This window comes from Macaca mulatta, chromosome 14 (assembly GCF_049350105.2).
Source record: "Macaca mulatta isolate MMU2019108-1 chromosome 14, T2T-MMU8v2.0, whole genome shotgun sequence".
NCBI classification, from domain to species: Eukaryota; Metazoa; Chordata; class Mammalia; order Primates; family Cercopithecidae; genus Macaca; species Macaca mulatta.
Window position 1 is genome coordinate 103807887 of NC_133419.1, and position 18759 is coordinate 103826645.

General features: G+C 37.0%; 1 protein-coding gene across 1 annotated transcript; it reads right to left on the bottom strand.

The window, feature by feature from the left end:
• Positions 1 to 1789: 1789 nt before the first annotated feature.
• On the bottom strand, positions 1790 to 14214 carry MMP13 (matrix metallopeptidase 13). The gene is made up of 10 exons (XM_001098996.5): positions 13913 to 14214; positions 13579 to 13820; positions 12788 to 12936; positions 12482 to 12607; positions 10322 to 10483; positions 8417 to 8534; positions 7324 to 7457; positions 6190 to 6349; positions 3939 to 4042; positions 1790 to 2302 (listed from the first exon to the last, which is right to left on the bottom strand). Exons 1-10 carry the CDS (start codon positions 14030 to 14032, stop codon positions 2202 to 2204), a joined length of 1416 nt encoding a protein of 471 aa, XP_001098996.1. The 5' UTR covers positions 14033 to 14214; the 3' UTR covers positions 1790 to 2201.
• Between the last annotated feature and the right edge of the window lie 4545 nt (positions 14215 to 18759).

Sequence of the window (18759 nt, forward strand, 5' to 3'; positions counted from 1 at the left end):
AATATCATGAAAGAAAATGGTAAAACATAGGGAAAATGTTTCTGAAATCAAGTTAAACATCCTTTTTATTTTTGTTTCTTGATTTTTTGAGAAAGGGTCTCACTCTATCACCCAGGCTGGAGTGCATTGGTGTAAGCATAGCTTACTGCAGCCTCAACCTCCTGGGCTCAGGTGATCCTCTTGCCTCAGCCTCCTGAGTAGCTGGGACCTGGTTCCTTCTCCTTCTCCTTCTTCGTCTGAGACTGGGTCTTGCTCTGTCACCCAGGCTGGAGTGCAGTGGTGTGATCACATTTCACTGCAGCCTTGACCTCTCCCTGCCTCATGCAGTCTTCCCACCTTAGCCTCCCTAGTAGCTGAGACTACAGGCACATACCACCACCCACAGCTATTTTTTTTTTTTTTTTTGTAGATACTGGGTTTCACCATGTTGCCCAGGCTGATCTCGAAATCCTGGGCTCAAACAATCCTCTAGCCTTGGTCTCCCAAAGTGCTGGGATTATAGGCATGAGCCACTGCATCGGCCTAAATATTTTTTTTTAGAAAGAAAAAAAAGAGAGGAAGAAGTGTCCAGCGCAGTGGCCCACACCTGTAATCCCAGGATTTTGGGAGGCCAGGGCAGGCAGATCACCTGGGATCAGGAATTCAAGACCAGCTGGCCAATATGATGATATCCCGTCTCTATTAAAAATACAAAAACTAGCCAGGCATGTTGGCACGCACCTGTAATCCCAGCTACTCGGGAGGCTAAGGCAGGAGAATCGCCTGAACTCGGGAGGTAGAGTTTGCATCTACACCACTGCATTCAAGCCTGGGCAACTGAGCGAGACTCTGTCTCCAAAAATAAAAATATTGTCAATGAACCCTCTTTGGGTGAGGAAAATGAAATTATACCTAAAGACAAAATGTACCATATAGCAATTGTCTGTTGAAAATATATTTTTATTACAAACAACATAAACACTTCCTAATACATTTTGCAAATATGCATTTCATTTTCTTTGCCTGAGTTTTTATGAACAGTGTCTCTGAGCAATAGTTCTTCCCTTGATGGCCAATCATATATATTGAATAAGTGCCAAGCACCCTACCCAAGTATCAATAGGCACTGTGGGAAGTGCTGGGGGACCTTTTTAAATGCAGAGAAAAAAGGCATCGTTCCATATCTCAAGGGATCACAATCTAGTAGACTGTGTTTTTTTTTTTTTTAATTTGGATGTCTCTCTTTTAATATATATATACTTCCACTTTGCAAGATATATTTTATTTCATGCTATACAAGTCTTTAGAAAATAGCCTATATATCCAAGGCAAACTGAACAATTAAAATAATTAGCTAGGTAAAATAGGGTTAAAATGCAACTGTTAGTCTTAAATAATCAAATAATTTATGTAAAAGGGATGCCATGGCCTTAGACTATTTTGATAACAATTTTAACTTTGTAATGTGTGATTTCTGAAAAACCTGAAATATTTTAACAAAAAGATATCATCCTTCTTTATCCTCTTTAATATGTAAAGGAATATTTGCCTTATATGAGAGCAGACTTTGAGTCATTGCCAAAAGTGAAAATTAAACAGAATTCAAAGGCCACATCTACTATTCTCACCGCTGCTCTTTTGTCTCCTGTCGTTAGTGACTTTGATATTTTGTTAGTGTCCGTGTGAAGAAGGGCACATACATCTGAATATCCTCAGTGCAAAATGAATATTATTTATTTGGAAGTTACAGTCTATTTATTACAGACATTTTCCTTTGGTTTATTTATTTTATGTATGGCTCTCCAAAAATTCCATTTTCATACTATTTTATGCTTTTTAGTAAGAATGATTTATTCATTATATGAATGTGATTTACCTTATGCTCTTGTAAAATTTCCTTATAAATATATTTTTTAATTATGCTCTCATTGACAGACCATGTGTCCCATTTGTGGTGTGGGAAATATCATCAGCCATTGCTTTTGTACAGCAACAAGAATCAGGTGTTCCTTAGAGATCCTCCATTTCATTATTCTAACATTCTTCAATGTGGTTCCAGCCACCCATAGTCATATAGATACTACATATTCAAAGATAACTTACTGAAGCTTGTTCACAGAACCAAGCTTTCTCCTGATAGCTCTCCTTCCCCCACCCCACACTTCTGGAAGTATTACCCCAAATGCTCTTCAGGATTTAAATAACAATTTTTAGAAAGACACTTAGCACCACAATATGGAATTTGCTGGCATGACGCGAACAATACGGTTACTCCAGATGCTGTATTCAAACTGTATGGGCCCGTTGAAAAAATAGATATAACCTACAGGAAAAAGCATAAAGACAATTTCAGAGTTTGAAAATAATAAGGTTTTAATCCAGTTACTATTAACGGTTCAATCTCTTAGATCCCATTTGTAGGAATCTCAACCTTTTTCTTTTTAAACTCTATTAGTGCTTTAATGTATTGCTCATAGTTGTTCCTTTTTAATTTTTTTATCTTTTTATTTTTATTTTTTAGTTGTTCTTTTAAGGTGTGAATCTTCCTAGACAGTTTTGCTACTTGGATTATCGGGTTTTTTTTTTTTGTTTTTTTTTTTTTTTGAGACCGAGTCTCGCTCTGTCGCCCAGGCTGGAGTGCAGTGGCGCGATCTCCGCTCACTGCAAGCTCCGCCTCCCGGGTTCACGCCATTCTCCTGCCTCAGCCTCCCCAGTAGCTGGGACTACAGGCGCCTGCCACCTACGCCCAGCTAATTTTTTGTATTTTTTTTTAGTAGAGACGAGGTTTCACCGTGTTAAGCCAGGATGGTCTCCATCTCCCGGCCTCGTGATCCACCTGCCTCAGTCTCCCACAGTGCTGGGATTACAGGCGTGAGCCACTGCGCCCGGCCGATTATCGATTTTTGTGTGTGTATATGAGACAGAGTCTCACTCTGTAGTCCAGGCTAGAGTGCACTGGCAGTGATCTTGGCTCACTGCAACCTCTGATTCCTAAATTCAAGCGATTCTCCTGCCTCAGCCTCCTGACTAGCTGGGATTACAGGTGCATGCCACCATTCCCAGCTATTTTTTTTTTTTTTTTTTTTTTGTATTTTTAGTAGAGATGGCGTTTTGCCATGTTGGTCAGGCTAGTCTTGAACTCCTGATCTCGAGTGATCCGCCCATCTCAGCTTTGCAAAGTGCTTATATTACAGGCATGAGCCACCGCACCTAGACTGATATTTGTTATAAGTTATCAATAATATCTCTTTTCATAGTTAAAGGAGGTCAGTGAAGTCAGGCCTGTAATCTGAGCACTTTGGAAGGCCGAAGCGGGTGAATCGCTTGAGGCCAGGAGTTCAAGACCAGCCTGGCCAACATGGCAAAACCCCATCTCTACTAAAAATACAAAAATCAGCCGGGCATGGTGTCAGGCACCTGTAATCCCAGCTACTCCAGAGGCTGAGGCAGGAGAATCTCTTGAACCTGGGAGGTGGAGGTTGCAGCGAGCTGAGATTGTGCCACTGAACTCCAGCCTGGACGACAGAGTGAGACTCTGTCAAAATAAATAAACAAATAAAAATAAAAGGCTGAGAACATAATTAAAGTAAAAGGTCACTACATAGTTATGGTAGTTATGAGTCTTTATGTATGAATTACTTCCCACTCCACACCCAGTTTGAATTCTGGCAATATCTTTTGCATTTTTGCATCTTTAAGCGTAGCTTACGGTAGTGTTGAAGGTTTAGCATCTCGTATTTATAGAATTAGCAATCGTTAAGTAAAATTCTCATTTATTCTCGGCATGTTATATTTTTGGTTTGCTGTCTTTGTAGGTAGTCACATAGGAACGATTAATTCCTTAACTGCCATACATTTATTAACACATCTAGGTCCTATCTAAAAACGATTTGTACAGAAAAGAGTTTTCAGGGGCTACAGAAGCTCCTCTTTAAAGTCAATGTAATGTAACTACTTACCATTTTTCTCGTAGACAGCATCTACTTTATCACCAATTCCTGGGAAGTCTTCTTCTATTAGTCTTGGATAGTCTTTATCCATAATATGGTTAGTATCATCATATCTATTTAAAGAAAAAAATACTCTTAAGTCAGTTATATTTCTTAGAAAGTACCTTAGAAATAATACAATAGATACAATAGCATCTTTCAAAATTGACAAGAATTTAAAAATTTTAAGTCCATTTAAAACGTCTGGTAGCTTTTTAACATTAGGAATGAGAATACTGAGTGTACAGTGGCTGCTTGACGAGTATTTGTTGACTTGCCCGAAGGCCATCTTTTTAAAGAGAGTTACAAGCTCATTTCCATTTCACAAATGGTGTATCTGTTATAAAAGTATGTCATTAGGAACGTGTTCTTAAGCATGAAATAAATGCATGTTTGTGCATTGAACAATTAGCTATTGATTTCCCACTATGTGTAAGACAACTTGCTAAACACAGTAATGGCTACAAAAATATTTAAGGTTTAATTTCTGTGGTAAAAAGTTGTAGGGGCATATGGTAATAATAAAGGTGGGAAGGGAAGCATAGTTTTCCCCTTCCATAACTGCATATTTCAAGCTCCTTCTCCCCTGCCCGCAGCCACACCCTAACCAAGCAAACATATCCTAAAATTAACCTAGGAAAACAGGCTCCCATAAGGTGCCACTATGGCTACTGATGAGAGCTTTTGAATATCCTGAAGGTATGTTCCAACAAGTAAAACATAACCACTGAACTACCAATAAAGCTAAGGCATGTGTTTACACATAACTGCAACACCAGGCAACAGAAGTGAAGCATGAGAGAGTAATCATGAAATGTCATGGGGGTACAGGAAACCGGGCAATAACCCCTGAATGGGGAAATCAAAGAAGACTTTGTAGATGAAATGATATTTTGAATGAACTTTAAACAATGGGCAGAATTTCAAGAGGGAGAGAGGCAGGGAAGGATCTCCTCGCCAAAGAAAAAAAAAATTGCATAAGAGAAGCGTAAGGGAATACAAAAGAACAGCATATCTGAGCTGCAGTAAGCAATTAATCCTGACTGAACCACATACTTCTTATGGAGGGTAGGGAATGAAATGCAGTACCTGGTAGAAGCTGGCAGTGATTTTTAGAATGTTGTAAATGTCATTGTCAGAAATAAGTCAAAAGGCAAAGATGATATATAGAGGTATGTGCGTGTGTGTGGGTATGCATGTGTGTGTGTAACTGTGTGTATGTAGAGATGGAGGAAAGTTTCCATTTTAAACATTTCGAATGCAGGGTAATGATGAGATATTCCCGTTTCCAAATATAGACTTGAATCTGGACTCCTAAATGTTGTTGATGTCAACGCTGCCTGAATCTTTACATATGTTTTAAATATCCCAGCTTCACTTGCCCTTCAGAAAGTTTCACTTTATAAACGATGGGCCTGTCAGCTTCCTGGTCAACCTCTTGAGTGGATCAGCTAACTCCGCAGAGAGGAGGGCTTTCTCTCTCAACTAATCTTTTCCTGTACTCATGCTGGTATCCTCTTTGGCCATGGAAGATGGAGCTACATGTAAATTAAGAGAAAGTGACAAGAAAGAGAATACAGGAGAAAGATTAGAAAGAGATGGTGTCAATCGGGTGCGGTGGCTCACAACTGTAATCCCAGAATTTTGGGAGGCTGAGGCAGGTGGATTGCTGGAGGCCAGAAGCCTGACCAATGTGGCAAAACCCCGTCTCTACTAAAAATATAAAGATTAGCTGAGTGTAGTGGCACATGCCTGTAATCCCAGCTACTTGGGAGACTGAGACACGAGACACGAGAATTGCTTGAATACAGGAGGCAGAGGTTGCAGTGAGCCAAGGTCATGCCACTAGACTCAAGCCTGGATAACAGAGCAAGACTTAGTCTCAAAAAACAAAAAAAAACAAAAAAAAAGAAAGAAAGAGGGGGTGCCAAAGATGGTTGAGAGGCATAACAAATGGCTAAGAAAAGAATGTTCGAGAAGAGGAATGTTTGAGTATTATATATGTGTGTGTGTGTGTGTGTGTGTGTGTGTGTGTGTTCAAGAGAGCTTGAGACTTTTAAATGCATATCTGAGGGGCTGCCTGAAAGAGCTGACATGGAATAAAAGTGAATGACTAGTATGACATTTACAGTAGTGTGTAGGAATATTTTCTAGTAGTGACAGATATTTGAGGCAGTTTGTGGCTATGACACAGATGTGTCAGTACATCCTGCTGCCATACCTCCAGACCTGGTTTCCAGAGAAGAGGAGAGTCTTGCCTGTATCCTCAAAGTGAACAGCTGCACTTATCTTCTTAACTTCTTTTGGAAAACCCAGTTCAGATATTTTTTTGGGATAACCTTCCAGAATGTCATAACCATTAAGAGCCCAAAATTTTCTACCTGGAATGAGTGAAATAACAGTTTTATTATCCAGGGAAATCTATTAAGACTTACCTAGGTAGACATGTGCTTAAGGGCAGGCCCAATTATACATTTAGAAATATTAATAAAATATTTAGTATTTACAGTCATCATGTTTATGAAACATAAAAATATAAGGATTCTTGAAACAAAAAAATAAAATTTAGGATCTTAATTTCCCAGTTATGAATATAGCTAATCAAATATCACAATTAACTTAGCAATTTATTGGTTCTGAATATTAAGTTTAAAGCTAGGTAGAAAACACATTAAAATTTCTACATGAATAAACAACACAGTAGGAAGGGTTAATTAGATTGAAAACTCAAATTTTATACCAGTTTGAAAGTTATTTTCTTCTCTGAAAAGTAGGTTTATTATAACATTAATATTATAAATAGTTGAACAATAGAAACAGTGTTAGCAGAAAGTTATGTAGCCATTTTAAATTATGGTCATAAAGGTAAAGTAGCAATTTGGAAACTGGTCATAATTTTATGTCAAGGAAAGCAGTAGATTATAAAAATGTATCTGTACTATGAAAATAAATATTTTAAAATATGTATTACATAATGAAAATGAACAAATGAAATCAACTGACTATTCAGAAGGAAGAATGATTCATAATATTTTTTCCACTTTTTCAGAATATATATTGTTATAATGTTTTCTCAATAAACAATTTTTAAGAGGAACTAAGAGAAAAAACTGACATGATTCATATGAAAGAAAGAGTGGATATGACAAGTCTAACAATGTAGACCTTTTATATGTTCAATTTGGAGATTCATGGTAGAATGGTTTCAGGTACTTTCTGGCTTTCATTTTTTTAATACTTGGTCTTTAATTTAGGTATATTTTCAGTGGTGATCATTTTACTGAATCTCTATTGGCATCAAGTTCAGCACTGCCTCCCCTGGTCCTGTGCGAGGCCTCCTCTGTGGAAAGCTTACCTCTGAAGATGAAGATGAGGTCATGAGAAGGATGCTCATAGGCAGCATCAATCCGGTTGGGAAGTTCTGGCCAAAATGATTTCGTTAAAAACAGCTCTGCATCAACCTGCTGAGGATGCAGGCGCCAGAAGAATCTAACACAAAAGTAAAATGGAGTTTTCTGTCACATTTTTAAGTGCTATATTTCTATCCTGCTAGTCACTTCTCTCCACAATAACACAGATAAGTTAAATACAACCAATACCTCCCACCTGTGAAGGGGAAAAAATTCCATTACCCTTTCAGTTCCAGTGACAAGTTGTGCTATCCTAACTAGCGTAAGGTATTCAACTTTGAAATCTCGCAGAGCCTTTGCGAGGTCTCTAAGTTCTTTGTGGGTTGAAATTGTCTTGCTCAATTTTGGGTATCTTGCTAGGGGCAAACAAATTTGCCAGGCATTGTGTTGGGCTCCAGAGAGAAGATATGAGTTACATGAACTATGTCTTCCACGGTCTCATGGCCTGGGAAAACTGATACATGAGAACCACACCCCGTCCCATGAGTACAATTGTAGTTAGAGTTATAATAGAGGGGGTAAACATGCTATTGGATCACAGATGAGGGATCAATGAATGAATGAATGAACAAATACGCATACTAGAACAATGTAGAAATTAAAATTTTATATTGCATTTCTAGGTTCATTTCATTCTATCTCTCGAATTCCAACATATGTATCCAGAATCAAAGTCTTTCCATGCCAAAACGAATCCGCGTGGGCCTAACGAGTAACCATTTATTAATACAGCAATTACTTTCAATGCTTGTCTGTTTTTAAAATAAATTGGATTTCTAGATTTTCTTGGTTATATTTACAAGAAGGACTATAACTAGAGATGTAAAAACAAGCTACACAATGCCAAGGTTGTACACTGAAAAGTAAAACATTTATCCATCAGTCATTTATTTGGTCTGAAATATGGAAGTAAGCTGCCTGCCCATTTTTACTGTTAACTTTGCCTTTGGAAGTCTGACAGGATGTTTTGGCGATATGCAGAAACAGCTTCACAGATGTTTGTTGCATACAAACTTTATGAAAGAATCTCAAGAGTACCTGTCTTTAAAGATCATTGTTTCTCCTCGGAGACTGGTAATGGCATCAAGGGATAAGGAGGGGTCACATTTGTCTGGCGTTTTTGGATGTTTAGGGTTGGGGTCTTCATCTCCTGGACCTGCAGTCGTGAAAGGCAAGAGAGAAGTTATGAATGTGACATTACTGAAAACCTGGGTCACAGCACAACAGGCTGATCTGCTGATGGACAGTGGGAGAGGGTTTTCTCCAGGAAAAGCTGTAGGTCCTGGGGCTCCTACATTATGGTGCAAGTACCACGTAATCTTCCTTCCTTCCTCCCCTCTACTTCCATCCTTCAAGACCTCTCGAGATTCTTTAGAACTATAAACTTAGGTTTCCTGAGGTTGATGATAAAAATGAGGGGAAAAAAGCAACAGACTTTGAAGAAATTTTCCCTACACCTTGCACAATCTATTGATAGACTGCTCTTGAAAACTAGACTCCCCTCAAAGCCATTTTTGATGGTGTATTTCTCCTGCGAAAGCCCTCATCTTGCCTCCTCCTCTTGACTATTTTACCAGCTATCAACATCAAATAATGTTGCTTCACCAGTTTGCCATGGTGCAGCTGTATCTCAGCTGTGACAAGTCAGGCCTTCAGCACTTATGTGACTTGCCAAATGTTGGTAACTTTCCAACCAGCTCCCATGAGTGCAGACGGGATGGGGGTGCAGTACACAATAATAATCCTACACTGGTTTTTTTTTTTTCTGTCTAGTTTATATTAGTTCTTTCATAAGTCCCTGAGTCATAATAATGTAGAAATAATAACTGCAAAATAAATTTGCAAATTCCCTTTGCCATCTTCAAGTTCATGCCCATGGCTATGCTAGTTACTGTGATAGATTCAAATTTAGAAGGGAAAAGAATGGCTTGGGTGATGTGAGCAAGTTTGCTGAACTATGTGCTCTAGAAATGTTTACACTGACGACTGTGCACTGTGGCTTTAACTCTATTTATAACAGGTCATCTATAAATAAATATTTGGGTTGAGGTTTACTTATTTTGTAAATATTATTGAAAATTTGGGGGGTAAGTGAAAAGGAAGAATTTTTTTTTTACAATGGTTACTGTAGATGTTGATTAAAAACTACCACAGGCCACTTGAGAGGTTTCTACTGTGCCAAATTGGACTGGTTGAAAGAGTACTTGGAATTTCTAAAAGCTTTAGGAACTCACTTTCACCACCAACCATATTACTATAGGTATGCTACTTAAACTCTACATGGCTTTGTTTCTTCATTGGTTAAATGGGGAATAAAATATTTTTCTTTCTTATTGCAGAGGTGTTTTGAAGGTATCAAATGCACATTGCAATGTATAAAATACAGATACAGGGAGTTATAGTCTGCAAAAAATTGGAGAATGAAGTATTTTCTATTTGGGTAGTTAGATTTGGAAAGAAAAAATGGGTGTGTTTTCCTAGGTTTTAGTAACAACACCAAGAAAGCAGCATTGGCAGTGGTGAATTCAGTTAGTAGAGTAATGTGTCGCTTAACAACAAGGATACATTCTAAAAAATGTGTTGTTAGGAGATTTTGTCATTGGGTGAACATCGTAGTGTATACTTACACAAACCTAGATATATAACCTACTACACATATACGCTATATGGTACAGCCTATTGCTCCTAAGCTACAAACCTGTCCAGCATATTACTGTACTGAGTACTGCAGGCACTCGTAACACAATGGTGAGTATTAAGTGTATCTAAACATAAGAAAGGTACATTAAAAATACAGTATTATAGTATTATGAAACCTTTGTCATACATGAACTTCACTGTACCAAAACATCATTATGCAGCATGACGGCTATTTAGAAAATAAATGCATGGATTTCTTCTGCTTTTATAACCAATCATATTCTATTTCTATAACTGAGTTACCATAGAGAGATTGGATCCCTTGTACATCGTCATCAGGAAGCATAAAGTGGCTTTTGCCGGTGTAGGTGTAGATGGGAAACATGAGTGCTCCAGGATCCTTGGAGTGGTCAAGACCTAAGGAGTGGCCGAACTCATGGGCAGCAACAAGAAACAAGTTGTAGCCTGTAAGAAAATAAAGAAACAATGAGAAAAAAAGGAATTCCAGTGACCAGGTAATGAAAGGAGTATCATTTTATCTATTTGGTATGTTTCTTTCTTCGCTATATACTCTTTCTTTTCTCTTTCTTCACTCTCTTACTTTTTAATATCAGTATTCAGTTGCTTGAAGGAAGATTCAAAGTATTGATTTAATTCTTATAAATAATTTAGTGTTCTTTTGATTATAGCTGCCTACACAATTAGAATGTCAACAGATTACTCTCATGTAATTAGTAACTAGTAAGGATTTACCATGAAGACACTAGGACTCCTGATTTGCTCTTAGTATTCTCAGGTCAAGTGAGGGAAGTGGACAGAGATTACCTTAAACGAGGAGTGGGGAAATCACATAGGGTGGTACCTAGCTAGGGTTCTGCCCAGAACATCCTCCAATCAGGAGGCAGCACCCAAAGGGACCGTACCAAGGATGGAGGATGCACTAAATAGATTCTCTGTGTATACTCTTGGGAGCGAATTCCAACCAAATGATTCTTTCTAGAACATCTCTAGACTCTGGGATTTGAAGAAACAGAAACTCTAGACATGATTAGCCATCTTTACTCTAGAAGACCACTATGTCACTGTATTTACATTGTTCCCTCTAAGCATTCTGTCTGCCAATTTTGAGCCTCCTAATACAGGTATTTCAAACTGGAAAAAAGAGAATAAAACACTAAAAGAAAAACAAGAAGTGTAAGGCTATAGGATTGTTGTTACTTGTGCTTAGATTACCTGAAAACTAGAGCCAGTGGATTCCATTTGACCTTAAATTTCCTTTGCTATTGCAGCCTGTGCATGAAGAAAATGAACCAACCTAGCAAATCTTGCAGACCATGAGAGCAACTAGAGGTCGCATAATCTGAGTGCCAATTCTTCATCAAATGACTAGTAATGGGTACTGCTCTTGGCCTTCCACTGAAAAATGAATCCAGACTGGTTTGTGGATGTTTTCATTCATTTCAGTTAAGTATTTCAAACCCAGAATTTACAAAGGAACCTACATTTGAGGCTTATTGTGATTCTGCCTTAACAATGCTCTATCTTATTCCTTCTTCCTGAAACCGTTCTTACCTCTGAAATACCCAGAACATAAATATGTAAATTTTCACTTTTCCCTCCACAGACAGATTCTAGGTATTAGAGTTGAGACACTGAACATGTAAGGCCCAGTTTTATTCTTTGGAAAAATAATCTTTCTTGTTTAAATGAATAATAAAATCAGCTGTCTATGAAGACAACCTCTACTTGTCATAACTAAGTCCTAGTTAGAACAATCTATGGCTTTTCTTCCTAAATTAACATTCCCAATTATTTTGAGACTTGAAGATTCAACTACTAACTGATTTCATTCAACATGCAATTTCATTTTGCTCTTGTAAAAACAACTGCCACTTTATCTGTTTCATGCTGTTTGGGGTAAGACTCTGTCTAGATTTTTAAGAATGTTGTTTGTCATATACAGATAAGACTGAATCAAGCAACTCATATAATGGGAAACAGAAATTTGATTGAACATATTTCTACCAAGGAAAAAATTATTTCATTTCACATCTAATTCATGTATGACCCATAGATCCAACCCTGGTAGTTTTTAGTTATATATTTATAATAAACTGTACTTCTTCAACATGCCAAAAGGTAATTTGCAGTAATAACATATTGGCTGACAAACATAAACATTTTGGTCCTACTTCAGAGTTCATTAGTATCCCTCAAGCCACAGTGACAGATTAAGTAGATTTTGTTCATTTTTTAATGTTGAATATCAACATTGATATTGTTGAATATCAATTTGTAGAAATGTCACTTGTAGAGACACTAATATGTCTAAGATAAACTTTATTTAAGAAAATATAGTCAAATACCAAATATATTTAACTTTTATGTGTTTTAACTTCCATACCAGTGTGTTCACTGTCTAATCTAACAACACATAAATGATATCTTTATAAGAAACATTACCTTTGGAACTACTTGTCCAGGTTTCATCATCATCAAAATGGGCATCTCCTCCATAATTTGGCCCAGGAGGAAAAGCGTGAGCCAGCAGGCCAGAGGGCCCATCAAATGGGTAGAAGTCGCCATGCTCTACACACAAAAGCAAGGGTTAGGAGTCTTATCACATCCAGGAGTACTTAGCACAGGTGTTTGGTAAATTGGTGTTGAATGCTTTAAAAAGTAATGAATGACTGAAAGAAATAATTTTAAAATGGAACCAACTAAGAATTAGAATATAAAAATGTTTTAAAAATAAATGTGCATCATTACCCTTAGTTCCAAAAGAGATCATGATGTCAGCAATGCCATCGTGAAGTCTGGTAAAATTCAGAGGAGTTACATCGGACCAAACTTTGAAGGCTTTTTTGAACGCCTTTTCAACTTCAGAATGAGTCATATCAGGGGTGTAATTCACAATTCTATTTAACAGAGAAAGTTTCAATTAAGTTTTTGGAAAGTGACAGCTATTTTAGAATACATTTTCTTGGTATATTGCTCTTCAATTCAAAATGCAATAATTTCTTTGAAAGTTCTACTAGAGGTTTATTGTTTCAAAGAATGTATTAATTATGATGCCATACAAGAATAAAAAGTCAAAAATTCAGACATTTGAGTATCTCCGAATATCTGACCATGTGGCACCTGAAATTAAAATTTTTCCAAAGTTTAATGTAATTTATTTTGCATGCTAAAAGTTTGAATTACATTGATAAAGCCCAAATAAATGAAATAGCTCTGTAAAGTTTCTAGAAAGAGTGGAACTCTTCATCTTTAGAACCATTGTGATAAATATACCTAATGCACTACGTTTGCAAATTTTCTTTAATCTACTTTTATTTCTCTTTTGATTTCATTTCTAAAAGAAATACTTGGAGATGCCCACTAAAAAATCATGCTGGGTTACTGTGACAATAATAGATGTTATGAGGCAATCTCGGCAACCACATTAAAGCTATTCTGGAATTTAACTGCCTATTAAATAGTAATGCCTACTTAATATTAGACATTTAATACAACAAGAAAAGGCTAACAAATATGAAAGAAAGATAGTCTATAATTACCTGTAGGTTAAATTCATTTTGGACCATTTGAGAGTTCGAGGGAAAACGTTGTATTCACCCACATCAGGAACCCCGCATCTTGGTTTTTTCATGACATCTAAGGTGTTATCGTCAAGTTTTCCAGTCACCTCTAAGCCGAAAAAAGACTGCATTTCTCGGAGCCTGTCAGTCATGGAGCTTGCTGCATTCTCCTTCAGAATTCCCGCGAGATTTGTAGGATAGTAGTACGATCTCAAGTAGCGCTAGAAAAGAGACCAAAATGAACCGCGTTTCAAAGAGAAGGACATTTCTGAGATGTACCAACCGCATCATCAGGATTGGCAAGATACTCTACCTCTGCAAACTGGAGGTCTTCCTCAGACAAATCATCTTCATCGCCACCACTGGGGAGGGGCAGGGCCCGACAATGAGTCCAGCTCAAGAAGAGGAAGGCAGCCAGGACCCCTGGATGCATCTTGAATGGTGATGCCTGGTGACTGTTGTCCTTCCGCAGAGAATACCTTTACTTTTATAGGCCTGCAATGGTGAGTCATCACTTATGGATAGGTTTCCACTTCCTAGTCACTTGAAGGTAAACATGCTTACATGGCGACTTTTTCTTTTCCCTCCCAAGTGTGGTTTGTGGTAGAATTTGAGGGAAATATAAATGACAGCATCTCTTGTTTCAGCAGGGTCTCAAAACCCATCTGGCAAAATAAACGGCCTCCGCATATTTATGGATACTGTGGGAAGAAGCAGAGAGTAGTACATTTTTTACTTCACTTAGCAAAAATGTTTTTTTTTCCTTCTGTAAGAAACTAGCTACTTTTACTTCTTCAAATAATAAGTGTATCAAGATGGCATGTTTACTTCCATAAAGAGAAACTTAGTACTGCTTCTAGAATGTTTACTACATCCTGGTATAGTATAAACTGCATTTTCTCTAGAGTAACTACAGAAAGATATCTTGTGTCTACGTGAAGCCCACGATATTGGACCAAAACCAAGCTAGAAGACTTGGAGGTGCTATAGCACAACCACATAATTGAGCCCCATGGTTGGAATTTAAACACACTGGCAAGACCTCTCAACGAATATGTAGTCCTGCATAAATTCCCTACAGATCCAGACAGAGGTAGAAGAATTACATTGGAACACAACGACTGTAATGGCTAGCACAAACAGGGATTACTGCATTCTAGGTTTAAAAGGCATTATCTCATTTAATCCTTACAACAGCCACATAGGTGCTGTCAGAAAGCTTGTTTTCCATTTTACATAGGAATAATCTGATACACTGAGAAGTTAAATACTTGTATATGGTCATATAGTTTATAAATGATACCATGATTTGAACCCAGGCCAATAACTCGAAACTCAGTGTTCTTGACCACCATCCCTGTCTACTTACGACCTCCACCCTTTCCATTCTCAGATATTTTCTTAAAAGCTGAGCTGTTTGGTTCCTACACCTCAGGGAGTGCCCAAGAAAACTAGGGCTGCAGTAGGCCAATTTCAAGTTTCTCAATTTTTAATTTTAAGTTTGAATAATAGAAGTACTCTTGGTCCAACCACTCAGGAAAATAGTCGTAGGGGCCTCTACCCTATTATTCCTTTCAGAACATCACACATTCAGTATGGTGAAATCAAAGTGCCATCTTTGGTCCCCTGCAGAAGCAAATGGGTAGAGCAATATAGGCCATGATCTTTGGATTTATTGGACTTCTTTAAATAAATGATTGGAAATGCAAGTTAATTTGAGTGACTAAGAGTCAGAAAGAAAATGATGCTCAGGTCAGAAACATATAAAGACAAAGAGAAGGAGCATGAATACAGCTTTAGGGTGAATACGAAATGGGTATTCTAACATATGAGTAAAATGCTATAATCTGGAGTAGCCAGTGCCTTAGAAAAAATCAGAAAAGCCTACAGCATATACGTGATCATTTGAGGGAAATTTACTATATGCCTTTATCCAAACAAAATACTGCCAAATATACCCTTTCAAATAGATTGTTTCCAGTGAGTTCAGGATTAGATTTGTGCTCAATCAGGAATGCAAAGCAATAATTTATTTTAAGTTGCTTCCGTGTATCATAATATTTAATTTTGAGACTGAGTGAAAAATTATCCAAAAAAGTTTGATTCATCTACTAAACTTATAAAAGTTAGTTTATTAGAAAGCATTTGTTTTTACAAATAAATTTTCATAATATATTAAAATCTCATTAGATAATAAATAAGAAGTGCTTAAGAAGCTGAAAAACAAATGACATTTTATTAAACATTTGAAAGTGGAGAAAAAGAATCGAGTAGGCTAACTGTTCTTACAGATTTTCACTAATTTGTAGAAATGTTATCACTTCAAACTAGAAGAAGCTTTTTTATCTATCAATTTAATGAATATATTAATTGAGCATCAGCCATATGGGATACCATGCTAGTCTCTATGGAAATGAAATGAAGGGTAAGATGAGGGCCTTTCTCTTAGGATCATTACAATATTACCACACCCATTAAAAAAAAAAAACCTTTTCAATGCAAAATGAAAATAAATACATGCCACTATTTTTCAACTTTAAAAATAATGTTTATTATCAAACAACTGTAATATTTTACTAGTTTCTCATTCCATTTGAGAACATAATCAGCACAAAATAAAAAAACACAGAAAGGTTAATGAGAACATACTATTACATGTTCTGTAGTTTTCTTAAGTAGAAATAAATAAAAATTCCTCCAAAGATTAAAATAAACATTAATTCATTAAGAAAATAATCAGACTGCTGGTTTATGGAATATTGTTCATGGAAAAGTGTTTTTAGATGGTGATAGGGCTCATCACATCGTAATGTGTTGGCAAACTGCTTGTCAACACAAGTCCTTCTATCAGTTGTTAATTGTTAAACTCAAAGTCAAGCCTTCTGGTTACCACAGTGAAATGATTTGTGGTTTCAGATGTCATCTTTAACACAACAGGGCTGGGCTGAGCTGGTATTTAAAAACGGTTCTAACAAGTCTTCCAAATCACTGGGAAATTTGAAAACCTGTAAAATGAACAAACAAAACCGGACTAAATTAAAATTATGTATTTACTGCTGATTCAGACATTAGCAATATGGGACTTTTTACAACATAGGTCATCATCAGTTTTTGAGTTCAAAACGCCACCCAAATGGGAACCAAAAATGTCTATGAACAGCCAGATACTAAAGCATAGGGAGGTCCCAGACTAGGAATAACATGAACAACTGGTCATCTGAGTTGGATTAAAATTATGAAAAATCGTGAAGTTGAAGAACCATTAAGATCAAGATGTTGGCTTCAGGGTAGGGTATAGTAAAAACTCATTGTTGATGGCACATAGCGGTATGTTTATTTTTCTAAAATGTAAGTGGTTTGACTCTGCAAGTGCATGAAGTAATAATTTTTTGTAGACACTCTCTGATGGTTGCTTTGTTCTACCTTCTGATTTCTCTTTTTCTTTCATAACCTCACGAACTGGGCTTAAATGGTCTTAAAAAGGAGAGCTAGCTGGGCACAGGGCATGCCTGTTGTCTCAGTTACTCAGGAGGCTGAGGTTGGAGGATTGCGTGAGCCCAGGAGTGAAGTTTAAGGCCAGCCTAGGGCAGATAGGGAGGCCCCATTTTAAAACAAAGAAAAAAAAGAAAGCTAAATTTCTTCTAAATTTGAACTTAAGCACTACTTTTGTACAGTCATGGCATCATCCACAGGTGTGAAACAAAACAAAAGAAGAGCTCATTTTAGATGCTGTAGCTACAAAGAAAAGGTTGGGCAACTTAGGAGGTCATTTACTTTCAACATTTGAATCGCATGCTCTTCAGAGATGCTATACTCATACTGGGTTGATCCACACAAGTTACTAAAAGAATTTACAAGACGTAAAAGAAATTATTTTTGGTTCTTATTGGAGTATAATATCTGAAAGTCAAGTCCTAATTTCCTGGGCTCCCCTCCTAAAGAATTTTAATTTTTTTGTGTGTTTGGTTAAAAAAGAGTGGTTACTGAATGTCCACCTTGGCCAGAATTAACCAAATACTCTAAGAGAAAAAAACCGGGAATAGAACACACATTCCAGCCCAATCCCTCCCAAATGTCTTTGAAAAAGGAAAAATCTAGATTGTTTGGTAGTGAATAATAGAAATGAAAACAAGTTAGAAAAGTGGAGAAATGCTTTAGTGGTTTTAACAAGCAATTTTGTTATATTTAAGGATCCCTAATGTTTAAACAATGAAGCAAATATCTATTTTTAAACAACTTAGTCTCACCTTGTTACCTTAATTCACTAAAGTGGAAGTCATTACATATTTTTAAAAAAGCAAATTCTCTGATTTAAAAAGTAATATATGAAAACAGAGTGTAATGTTATTACATAATGTTTGGGAAATAAAAACTTTTCTCAAAAGAAAAAAATTACTGTAACATCTCAAGATATTTTAGATAACCTTCCTCCGTACACACACACACACACACACACACTACATACACATACATATAGTATGTGTGTGTATACATATTCCTCAACTTACAATGGAGTTACAGTCCAAATAAACCCATCATAAATTGAAAATATCATAAGTCAAAAATGCATTTGATTCAACTAACCTACCAAATATCATTGCTTAGCCCAGACTACCTTAAAAGTGCGTGGAACACTTACATTAGCCTAAAATTGGGTGAGATCTTCTAACACAAAGCCCATTTTATAATATAGAATTTTGAATCAAAATTCAAAATTTGAAGTACAGTTTCTACTAAATGCATATATCTTTTGCACCATTATAAAGTCAAAAAATCATAAGCTGAACCATCATATTGTAATGAAGTGCAAGTCCAGTCGCTCACTGCTTGCAGAGTCCAGTTAAAAGGAGTAAGTCCTGGTAGAAGGTGACCCTATTTCAGAGCTAGCTGAGGGGAGTCAGTACAGGCTCCTGCCTTGAGGGCACCACCTCAGTCTTCAGGCAGAAGACAGGGGCTTTTAAAAGGAGGGCTTGGCATGAATGGCATGTAGGGGAGGAAACAATGAGGTGTGGGGTCTACGGGACTTGCTTCGAATGTTTTATCTATTGGGTGGTCTGGCTGGAGCCATCGCAGGCAGAGGTAAGCTGTAAATTGAAGCAATCTCCTGGTGGAAGAGAGTTCCAGAGACCTGATTTGCTTCAAGGTTCCATCTGTGGAACT

Coding starts and splice junctions, on each gene's coding strand:
- MMP13 (XM_001098996.5), bottom strand. CDS start 14,032: ATGCATCCAGGGGTCCTGGCTGCCTTCCTCTTCTTGAGCTGGACTCAT. Junction 12,608..12,787: donor GATCTCTTTTGGAACTAAGG/GTAATGATGCAC, acceptor TTTTGTGTGTAG/AGCATGGCGACTTCTACCCA. Junction 2,303..3,938: donor TGCTGTCTACGAGAAAAATG/GTAAGTAGTTAC, acceptor TTTTTCCTGTAG/GTTATATCTATTTTTTCAAC.